This window comes from Elephantulus edwardii, unplaced genomic scaffold, assembly GCF_000299155.1.
Source record: "Elephantulus edwardii isolate Elephantulus edwardi_28Jun2011 unplaced genomic scaffold, EleEdw1.0 scaffold00104, whole genome shotgun sequence".
NCBI classification, from domain to species: Eukaryota; Metazoa; Chordata; class Mammalia; order Macroscelidea; family Macroscelididae; genus Elephantulus; species Elephantulus edwardii.
Genome location: NW_006399854.1, coordinates 3,705,285 through 3,717,321, shown reverse-complemented (window position 1 = coordinate 3,717,321; position 12,037 = coordinate 3,705,285). Strand labels below are relative to the sequence as shown.

At 45.1% G+C, this 12,037-nt stretch overlaps 1 protein-coding gene across 1 annotated transcript; it reads left to right on the top strand.

The window, feature by feature from the left end:
• The first annotated feature begins 2,102 nt into the window (after positions 1–2,102).
• On the top strand, positions 2,103–11,262 carry SIX4 (SIX homeobox 4). Its single transcript, XM_006891780.1, has 3 exons — positions 2,103–2,953; positions 5,500–6,188; positions 10,466–11,262. The coding sequence occupies exons 1-3, from the start codon at positions 2,103–2,105 to the stop codon at positions 11,260–11,262; spliced, it is 2,337 nt and encodes a 778-aa protein (XP_006891842.1).
• The last annotated feature ends 775 nt before the right edge of the window (positions 11,263–12,037 follow it).

Below are 12,037 nucleotides of genomic sequence, written 5' to 3'. Positions count from 1 at the left end.
TGGTTTCACTTATTCCAAGATAAATATCTGTTATTTTGGCAGTTCATGAGCTAGTCAGTACTCTTCTCCTGCACCACAATTTAAAGGCATCTATTCTTCTTCTGTCATTCTTATTCCAGTTATCTTCCACTTATTTTTGTTCTGTTAAATATGCGTTAAGGAACTAAATGTACTGTAGTATTATTGATTGAGTCATGGAACAGAAAGGGCATTAGTAGAGAAACTGGTGAAATCTGCATAAGGTCTTGAGTTGAATTAATGACAATGTACCAATACTCACTTAGATTCATTACTATCCCATAATAATGAAAAATGTTTGCATTAGTGGATACTATTTGAGGAAGCTGTGTAGGAACTCTTTGTGCTTTTCTAGAAATCATAAACCATTCCAAAATAAAAAGGATTTTTTAAATTCAAGAAAGTAATGAATTTCAGATACTGTCCTGAAGCTCAATACTTAACTGGATGTTTCCAATGAGATGAAGGCATGTGGTCTTTTCTATGACCAAGAATTTTAAGAATATCCTTCCAGTACAAAAATAAATTAAATACAACATCAAATGGTATCTTGTTGACTAGCAATAAAATGTCACCTATCCACAAAAAACCAAAACAAACAAACAAAAAACCCCAAACCCAAAACCTCAAGAAGCTGACAACCACAGCAGGTGACCTAAACAGCTGCTTTCTAATATGCTGACAGAAGGCTCTCCTGAAATAAAGGTTAGGATGAGGTCCTTAAAATGTTGGATTTGGAAAAAAGAGCAGCAGTAGGCAGGCACAACCAACCCACAGACATCTGAGAAGCAGAGAGAGTTTCATCCTTGTTTGAGTTCAGACCTCATGCGTTCGTGAAGGGAAGGCTGTAACTGCCAATAGCAGTGAATTCCACCCGCAGGCACCATAGACTCAAGCCAGAGGGCCTCTATCCCAGGTCTCTGCTGTGGGAGGGCTGCTGATCCAGCACTCAGCTTCAGAAAGACTTCTGCACCTGGAGATGGCGTTTCTACCAGGAATGTCATCGTAAAGAATTCATTATACACGTATGTTTAAAATGTTTTTATGAAAGACTTCAATTTTCAACCCACTATTTTACTCTAAAGCTCAGTTCCTTGCCCTTCTACTCATCCAGGAACAGCACAGAGTTTCATATCCCATACGCTTAGTTACATCACGAACAACTCATCAACTCGTTTGGGTTGTTGGTCCTCCAGGTGACTGATTTCAGGTTAACAATACTTTTCTAAAGGCTTTGTAGTTGTGTTTTCTCAGAAGGTTGTGGAGCTCACTTTGAGGTTTGCAAGTATTTCCCCTCCCCCGCCCCGATTTAAATTTACAGTCAAACTTTTCCCACACAACACTCTCTAGAGTTATTTCATCCTTAACCCCTCTTAAATGCAAAGTCTTGAATAGAGACACCAAAAGAGGGGTTTTGGTGACAGGGGTGAGGAAAATACTGGGGAAGCTTCAGAAATGTACTCTATTGAAGTTTTGTCACCTAGATGTGGAGGCCAGTCTATTTGCTAAGGCTTTAGGCGTCTGGACCTTAAAGCCATACCATTAATATTCCCCCTGGAATGGTAGGGCCTCTCTTTGAAAGAGTCCGTGGCCCAGTTTTCAGGCCACATTAGGTAATTTCCCGCCCTGGAGCAAGGTCTGAAAAGAATGTTGGTGTTTCTCTTCAGGTATAAGTGCCTGGGGGTCAGGGGGAGAGGGAACGGCGAGGGGTGGAGTGGGAGGAGGGTGATCGGCACGGTGTCTCCTCCTCCCTCTGAATGTGAAATAGCCAATGAGGTGGCGCGGCCGAGCCGGCCGGGCCGCCTGTGCCATATAGTATGCAGCAACCCGAGGAGTCACGTTGGGGGAACGGCAGAAAGCAGCTATCCGTTTACACTACTTTGCTCTCGCAGCTATCTTAATGGTGACTGCGTGGCCGGGGGGAAACCTGATCGGCCAGATCCAGCCGAAACCAGGAGGGAGGGAGTGGGCTTTCCGGAGGGGGGGAGGGGGGAGGGAGACGAAGAAGGAGGAGTAAGAGAGGGGGAAAGAAAGAGGAAAAGAGTGCGAGGGAGTGAGGGAGGGAGGAAAATAAACAACCAAAAATGTCCTCTTCCTCCCCCACCGGGCAGATCGCAAGTGCGGCGGACATCAAGCAGGAGAATGGGATGGAAAGCGCCTCCGAAGGGCAGGAGGCGCCCCGAGAAGTGGCGGGGGGCGCGACGGCGGGGCTGAGCTCCCCGGCTCCAGCCCCTTTCCCCCTGGAGCCGGGGGACGCTGCGGCCGCCGCCGCCAGGGTGAGCGGAGAGGAAGGGGCAGCGGCGGCGGCCGGAGCCGCTGCGGATCAGGTACAACTCCACTCGGAACTTGGGGCCCGGCACCAGCACGCCGCCGCCGCGCAGACCCCGCTGGCCTTCTCGCCCGACCACGTCGCCTGCGTGTGCGAGGCGCTGCAGCAGGGGGGCAACCTGGACCGCCTGGCCCGCTTCCTGTGGTCCCTGCCCCAGAGCGACCTGCTACGTGGCAACGAGAGCCTGCTCAAGGCGCGCGCGCTAGTGGCCTTCCACCAGGGCATCTACCCCGAGCTCTACAGCATCCTCGAGAGCCACAGCTTCGAGTCGGCCAACCACCCGCTGCTGCAGCAGCTCTGGTACAAGGCGCGCTACACCGAGGCCGAGCGGGCGCGTGGCCGGCCGCTGGGCGCCGTGGACAAGTACCGGCTGCGCAGGAAATTCCCCCTGCCCCGCACCATCTGGGACGGCGAGGAGACGGTGTATTGTTTCAAGGAGAAGTCGCGCAACGCGCTCAAGGAGCTCTACAAGCAGAATCGCTACCCTTCGCCAGCCGAGAAGCGGCACCTGGCCAAGATCACCGGCCTCTCCCTCACCCAGGTCAGCAACTGGTTCAAGAACCGCCGGCAGCGCGACCGGAACCCCTCGGAGACCCAGTCCAAAAGGTGAGCGCCAACTTTCCTCCTCCTCCTCCTTCCTCTCCCCCACCCCCTTCCCAGCTTTCTTTTCCTCCAAGTGCTCGCAAACATGGCGCTTACCTTCCCCACCGGCCTGGTCCGGCTGCCCACCTCTCCCCGCCCCCCACCTCCCTCCCGGACCCCCACCTCTCCCCGCGACAGAGGTGGGTGGCGAGAGGCGGGGGGACTGCCCTCCACCCCCGCCCCCCTCGAAGTTTCTGGTCGCCCGCCTAGGTCTCAGTCCCCGCCCCCACCTCTGCTGGTCACTGCTGCCCGGTCTCCCACCCCCATCCTGCTGGCTTTGAAGTTGCCACTCTGCCCTGGGTTCTGGCCCTGCCGCGGGGAGCGCGTGTGGGCGCCGGAGGGGGAGCTCCCGCTGCCGCCCGAGGTCGCCGGGGCTGCAGGCGCCAACTGGGGTCTGCATCTCCGCAGGGTCGAGCCCAGCCTTGGGCGTAGAGCCCCCCCTAGGCCCCGAGGACCTCGGCTGCCCCCCCAGGCCTGATCTGGAGGTCACTGCCGCGGCCCTGGAGGGAAGGGCGTGCTGGGTGGGGGCTGGCCGCGCTTCCAGGGTCTGGGGGGACGTCGAGGTTTTCTGTGACAGAGTTAATCATTTACCCATGCCCTCGGTGGTTCCCTGTGCGGCCGTGGCGACCTGGGGTGCTGGTGAAGGCCCGGCCCTACTGTGTTTTGAAATCTGATTCTGTACTCTTTCGGGTCGAGTTTCAGCGCCGCCCGGTAGCGGGGATGAAGGGTTGCCTCTTGGGTGCTCGGACAGTGGGGGGACCCTCCTGGTACAGGGAGTGGAGGCGCTTTTCTGTTCAGCACCTCCTTGAACGCCCACCCTACCAGAGTTTGAACTTTTTTGACTGGCAGACCGCCTCTTTTTTGTAGAAAATAATTGGGGTTTCCACTTCTTTTCTGCATTCTCTGGAGTCGGATATTCCGGGTGCATGTGTGTGTTGGACCAGGTAAAGTAAGGAGAAGGTCGCCTAAAGAGATGTTGTCTGCAGCCCCACGTGATTAGGTGGGGGGACAACACAAAAATAACTACTGGGTTCTGCTCAGAGAAGGAGCCTGGGAGTTGGAGAGCCCCCCGGAGGGGTCCAGGTGAAGGTGACCACCCCTTGCATTCCTGAACCCGGCGGTGGCGCGTCCTAGCCGCGCCTACCCTGCGCCCCTGCAGGGCCTGGGCGGGGAGAGACAGCGGAAGTCTCTGTGTCGGCACCTGGTCACCTCCTGGGCACCAAAACAAATTTCCAGCCGCAGTGTATATGCAGCCTGCCACCGACGTGCCGAGAAACCCAGAGTGGCTCCGCGCCACCTGCCCGTGCGCCGCTAGAGGCCGCGGATCCCTGTGCGCGGAACGCGGGAGGCACCCGCGGCTGGGGCAGGGGTAGCCTTGCAGCCTGCGCGGGCCGCCGTCCCTCGGGTCGCCGCCAGCCCCCAGGCCGTGCTAGGGTCCTCGCTACCCCCCTCCGTACCCCCGCCCCCGGCCCAGCTGCTTGGTTCAGGCCCCTCTCCGGATCTAACTCCCACCCGCACCCCGGGTGAGTCACCCTCAGACGGCGACGGCGGCTCAACTTCAGCTCATAAATCAAAGCGCTTTCTGCGCTCACAGCCCCGAAACCCAAATCCTGGGTAATCCCCTCCCCTTGGCATGAAAGGGAATCGACCGCCGGGCCCTGCAGGGGTGTTGGATCCTCCACTGGGCCAGGTCTTGCGGCACTTCCAGACTGACTGTACCCCGTCCTCCTTCAGTCTCCCAGCCCAGCCAAATGGGGAAAGCCCCATTATGATATGGCCTTCCCGCCCCCCCCCTCCCCAAACTGGAGAGCAGACACACACAGTCCTGCTTGAATTGAGTGCTTAGGGGAAGGGATCTGGTAAGTTGTAAGGCCGCCAAGTGATCCACACCCTTTCCCTCCCACCTCACCAGGGCACTGGATGGTGTATGTTTAATAGGCCCCTTTGGCTTCCTTTGGAATAAAAAGCGACTGCATTTAACTGTTCTTGGTTGAAAGTGCTTTTCCTACAACAAGAACAGCCACTTTGTTGAATGACAGAGTTGTCAGTCTGGTGGAGTAGAAGTTTGTGAGCAGGTGAGAAAATGCTCTCTTGTTAACTAACTGGCAAATACAGCTGAACGCTTCCCACCCTCTGCTCTTCTGGCCATTCCAGCGACCTCCAAAAATATCACTAATCTGAATTCGTTGGAGGGGAGGGGAGTTCCAAAATGGAAAGACCAACCACTTCCTCTGATACTTTCTTTGTTCTGAATAGCAGTAAGGGATATTTGGAATGCTATTCTCCTTTAAGTCCTACTAGCTGGATTTACTGTTATTAAAAATAAGTAGACTCCTCTCAGAGTCTCTAGTCAAAATCTGCAGGGCCTCAGCCTAAACAGAACTCGTAGACTTACTATGCTTTTCTTTCCTGCCTTTGATGGATGTAGAGGCTGACTTTCCAAAATGGCACCATGTAAAAAAAGGCATCTCTCTGACCTTCTCAATGTCTTGATCTTCCCCTCTGTGCAGTGAGTCAGATGGCAATCCCAGCACTGAAGATGAATCCAGCAAGGGACACGAAGACTTATCTCCTCACTCACTCTCTGGTTCGTCTGATGGCGTCACCAACCTCAGCCTCTCCAGTCACATGGAGCCAGTATATATGCAACAAATTGGAAATGCTAAGATATCATTAAGCTCTTCTGGAGTTTTATTGAATGGAAGCTTGGTGCCTGCAAGTACTTCACCCGTCTTCCTTAACGGTAATTCTTTTATTCAGGGACCCAATGGAGTTCTCCTTAATGGATTAAATGTGGGAAATACACAGTCAGTGTCATTGAACCCACCAAAAATGGCATCAAACATTGTGAGCAATGGTATATCTATGACTGACATACTGGGGTCTGCCTCCCAGGATGTGAAGGAATTCAAAGTCCTCCAGGGCTCTCCGGCTAACTCAGCAGTCACCACCTCCTACAATCCCAGTGCCCCTGCATCATTCCCAGGTCTGATACCCAGCACTGAGGTGAAAAGAGAAGGCATTCAAACAGTGGCTTCCCAGGACGGAGGCTCTGTAGTGACTTTTACTGCACCAGTGCAAATTAACCAGTATGGCATTGTCCAGATCCCCAATTCCGGAGCACAAGGCCAGTTTCTTAATGGGAGCATTGGATTCTCTCCCCTGCAGCTGCCTTCTGTTTCAGTGGCCTCTTCACAAGGTAAAAGTCTCATTTGGTACCCTACTGCAACAATGATCTGTTGGTCAGCTGCGGTAAATGCTTCATGTAGATTGATGACATGGCTCAGGTACCTTACTAGCTGCCACAGCTTTAGAATAACCTTGACTTGATTCTCCTTCACACACCCATGTACGAGCCAGCTTGTTTGATTTCCTCACATCCTGGGGATGAGCTCTTCTTTTCCTAGCAACAGAATGGAAACATACCGTTCATAGCAAGACTTGCCAGTTGTACAATTATAGAAATATGATAAGTCAATCAATGCTTACAAAATAACCCACTGCTTGACATCTTAATATTGAAAATTAATAGTGTTGCTTAGGACACAAAATAAGTCAAGCAGCTGGTAGCAACATATATGATTTTTACCTATATGTTGTTTATTTGAACAATAAATATTTTGGAAAAGCAAACTAAAAAGGCAATGTTCCTTCTATAATGAAGACTTAGAGACATAAAGAAATACCAAAGAAGTATGTGATGGGGTTTCTATTGCTCGTGTGTATATTCACTCACTAAATGTGTGAGTTTATTTAAGACTACAACATGACCCTTAGTTTACATGGTTTTAGCTTATTAAAGGCATCACAAGCTGCCAGAGAAAGCACTGATCAGAAACTGGAAATCTGAGTCTGATGTGCCATTTCTCCACTGACTTTAAGCAAGTCCAGGTCACTCGATATAATTTTCTCTACATTGAAATAAAAATAGACTTTGAGAGTAGAAAGTAGAGTCTGTTGAATTCAGGAGCAGGAAATGTTAATGCAGGTTTGCCTTCCTATAAGCAAATCTGACAGCTCAGATGTTTACAAAAGCAGACTAAGCAATGTTTGGCCTTAAAGGTCAGCTTCCTGTAAGATTGTTTTGCAGAGGTGGGGGGGGGGATCCATTTATTTACAAATTTTCTATTTCCTTAACTATATGGTTTACTAAAACTTATCTGAGGTATTAATGGAAGGCCTATACATTTCTTTCTCTACATTCATTTCTCTTTAGGTAAAATGGTAGCAAAACATAACAGTACTATAATATAATATACTATTCATCTGTTCTTTTCCCCCCTATTTTTTTAAATTGTTCTAGCTATGACATGAGTTACGCTAAAACACATTCCAACATGGAACAAAAATATGAGAACCATAGGGAAAGCCAAAATGCTTAGTTTCACAATTATCAAATTTATCTTTCTGATCTCAGTTAACATTTTAAAGATAACATATTTGGGGGGGGGGGAAGAGTATGTTATATACACTGAAGAGAAGAGAGAAACAGAAATACTTTTGATGTGTCATCTAGAAAAGTGCTACCAGAAAATTATTACAAACTAATAGCTAATTTTTTAAATAGGACATTTAGTAGGGATCAAAATAGCATTTTCAGTGAAAATGGCTAAGATCAAATGACAGGACTGTCAATCCTTTGTCTGGGTCAGTTGAAACCATAAGTTTATAAAACCAGATGGGTCCATCTTTATAGAAGTTAAGGATTGCCATTTGCAATAAGGCATATTTTGGGGATTTAACCTTAAAAATTTCTAGACAAGATAATCTTTTTATAATTGGGAGTTATATGGAAAATCCAAATGTCCACATCTTTTATTTACTTTGAAATATGAACAGATAGATTTTCTTTTTTCTTATTGTCCCTAAATTATTGTTATCTTTAGAACTATATGCTTTTTCAGTTGAAGTTTTTAAATTGATATTTTCAATTCTTTTCCAATTTATCATTCACTTGTAATGATACCTAAAAATCAAGCTTTAGATCATAATTGCTTTACACTTATATAATTTCTACAGATTCAGAAATAATTGGCTAATATTCAGCAGCAGTTGAGTGTGACACCTATTTTGATGGTTTATTCAGGAAACCCCCAGCCATTCTGAAGGAAAGGGATATGGCAGTCTGCTTCTATAAAGATTTGTGGCCTTGGAAACCCTATGGGGCATTTGTCCTGTGCTCTGAGTTGGAATTGACTTGATGGTAGGAGATTATGTTATTTTGGCTCTAAAAAAAATAACTGATAATTGTGTTCACATGTACTCTAGTGAAAATTTTTACACACACACAATAAGCACCTAATTCAAATGCATTTTTCTGTATTTTAGTAATCTAAGAAAATGTCTCAATATACTTTAGTTGAAGTCAAACCTTTAAAATAAAAGCAGTTGTTTGATTTTTTGAGTATTTGTGGAGAGAAGAGCCCAAACATGCCTAGAGATGGTTTTTCTTAATGTTTTCTATTGGTTAAATATTTCAAAATCATTCACTATGTTTTACTTTTTTTTTCCTTTTAAAATAATTTCTTTGCATTTAAGATGCTTTGAAATGTCTGGAAAGCATTTAAACTTCCCTGAGGCACTTATTTCTCAATTGCTGTTGATAGCTGCTATCAAGTCAATTCCTATATATGGATATCCCATGCTATGTCTGGACTCTTTTCAAAGGTGCCTCTGGGCAGGTTCAAACACCAGCCTTTCCAGTAGTCATTACAAAAGGCCATATAATCACAATTATTCTACTAATTTAAGAAGAAAAACTCCACTCTACCCCTCAGCTTTATCTGGAAAGAAAGGAATGAAAATATTTTTAGTGAACTACCTTTAATATTGACTTGTTTCCTCAAAATGAAGTGAAGGGTTTACTGAACATTTAGATTTCATTAAACAACCCATCTGTTGTTGTGTTACAGCTTCCCCTACCCTCAATCTACCTTTCCTTCAATAGCAGGATTTGAGGGCCTCCTATCATCTAATTGCAACCATTTCATTGTGCCTGTGTAAAGACTCCGGAAGAAAAGTGTTTCATTTGATGTATGTGTGGGAGGGGTCTAATTTATCTACATTGTCTGAGTTATCTGATTTGAAGATCTTCTCCTTTCAACTTTTTTTTAAAGCTCTAGTCTCTGTAGACCATTATAGTCCGAGCTTCCTGAGGAAAGAACCTTTTAGAGAAACATTAGCTCTCGTTCTTTATGTTAATCTGTATTTTTAAAAGCACATTTTCGTTATTTTCAATTATTATCATTAATTTTTTTATCACTTCAGCACTGTGAAACTGCAGATCTCAAGCAATAAAAAGAAAAAATCCCCAACAATCTCTTAAATGTTTGCTGACTTGACAATGCTTTATGGCTAGTTTGGTGAAAGTTTGAAACTTGTCTGTACAGGTTTATATGGTTAGCTTTAAGCCTCAAGGTAATTCAATTTGTGAGATGTGTTTTTTTCCTTTTCTACATTTCCATTATGTCCATTACTGAGCCACTCAAAATACTGGTGTTTAATTTTGTATTTGTGTTTTCTAGTTCTAACTGGCAAAATTGGCTGTTAACCAACAACTGAGAGTTATCAGTTGGTAATAATGAACCAAAACTTGACTGAAATAAGGACTTGTAAAAAAAATGTTTCTCCTGCACTCAGTTTGTAAGTCAGTAATTTTCATTTCTGAGTAGCCATCAGGGTTACATAGGTTTTTAAAAACAGATCCTAGAGCCTACTTGACATTTTATGGAATCAACTTCTTCAAGGAATAAGTAACTGTTGCCATTGACTCACTCAGCCTGTGACTCAGGTGACCTGACTCTGACTCATGGTCCAACTAGAACTGTACTCCGTGGGGTTTTTCAATGGATATTTTTTGTTTTGTACTGCAAACGACTCGACGGCACATAACAACAACAACACTCAAGGAATCTGTAGAAAGTTTTTTTTTTGTTTTTTGGTTTTTTTTATTTTCTCTGTGTGTGTACCATCAAATTGGATCTGACTGGTACAGGAGGAGATGGCCCCTCCTTCTCCGGCAGAGCATCTGGTGGATTTGAACCACATATCTCTGGGATTGCAGTGCAGTTTCTTGCCACTAGGCCACCAGAGTTCCCCAGAAAGTTTCATTTTGAATCTTCAGTTTTAAGTGCTTGTGGTATCTGCTGAACTAGTATTGGAAGCTCTGGTGGCTTAGTGATAAGGAGTTTTGCTGTCAACACAAAGGCAAGCCATTGGAAATCACCTGCTGCTTTGAGGGAGAAAGTTAGTCAGTCTCTCCCCTTATGATTTACAGCCTCTGAACACCCCACTGGAGGGTCAGCTATGAGTCGGTTCTGATTTGACAGCACATAACAGTATTGGGCAAAGAAACTGTATATTATTGCCATTTCTCCAAGGTAATATACCTAAGAAAAATCATTTATGTGACAAAAGTATTTTTTTTTTATTCCGTACAATTTCTATCAGTCGTAATCTGTACTTTATTCCTTCTAGGTAGCATTTCTGTAAATCCAAGCACTTCGGATGGAAGCACATTTACAAGTGAGTCCACCACAGTCCAGCAAGGAAAGGTTTTCTTCAGCTCTCTTGCTCCAAATACAGTGGTATACACTGTTCCTAATTCCAGCCAGACTATAGGATCTGTTAAACAGGAAGGCTTGGAGAGGAGCCTGGTGTTTTCTCAGTTGATGCCTGTTAATCAGAATGTACAAGTAAATGCAAACCTGTCCTCTGAAAATGTTTCAGGGAGTGGCCTTCATCCTTTAGCCTCCACATTAGTTAATGTATCCCCAACTCAGAATTTCTCCCTGACACCCCCTACACTACTCAATCCCAATGAGCTCAATCCTGACATTGCTGATAGCCAGCCAATGTCTGCACCTGTGACAAGCAAATCTACTGTGACATCTGTCAGCAACACTAGCTATGCAACTCTTCAGAACTGCTCCCTTATTAGTGGTCAAGACCTCATGTCAGTCCCTATGACTCAGGCTGTCCTTGGGGAAATAGTTCCTACAGCTGAAGACCAAGTGGGTCACCCCTCTCCAGCAGTACACCAGGATTTTGTCAGAGAACACCGTTTGGTTCTTCAATCAGTACCTAACATAAAGGAGAATTTCTTACCAAATTCTGAGAGCAAAGCAACAAACAACTTAATGATGCTAGACTCCAAATCCAAGTTTGTCTTAGATGGCATGGTTGAAACTGTCTGTGAAGATCTGGAAACAGACAAAAAAGAGCTTGCCAAGCTCCAGACTGTCCAGTTGGATGAAGATATGCAAGATTTATGAACTCCTTTTCCCTTTAATTTTTTGGCATCAGAAGACAAATATTTTCATGAAGCCCTGAGGACATCAGCATTTTCCCATTTAAAGGAAAATACTCTAGTTTTGCAAGTAAGTGTATTCAAAAGATTTTGGATTGATCTAGGTGAAGATCAGGTTAAATAAACAGGAGTAGAACTGCATTGATGTAACCTTTTTTAATCACATATAATGTTCCCTTTTAAATAGATGGAAACTAAGAAACAAGATTAAGTGTATCAAGTCAAAGTGTATCATCATTTGATTCACTTAATATCATTTCAAGATCAATGGAACCTGATAGTTTTTTTAAGTTAAAAATGTGTACACCTAGCATAGAAAATTAAATATAGGGACAGAGCATTATTAAATATAGGTACAGAGCGTTAGAAACAATGCAATTCTTTTTGTTTACTTTTACTCCATGGGCATTGATAAGGTTTAGAGGCATAAATGGTACTCCATAATGTTCTGATGATGTATATTTGAAGTTAAGTAGCTTAAATATATATCTTAGACAAATATATCTATTTCTGTTTTTCAGCCTTTCACAAAAGTCTTGATTTAAGACTACACATTTCCAAATGTGATTGCTAGTAAGTAGTTCAGTGTGGCTGAGAGAGTGAAACTCCATTGAAAACTCTAGAACTTCAGTATGAATGTAAATATATCAGCTCTATAAGCAGAATTTGAGTAATTACAGTGAATTTTATTTATACTGTATATGTATACTCTTACACTTCAGGCGCTATGAACTGAAAAT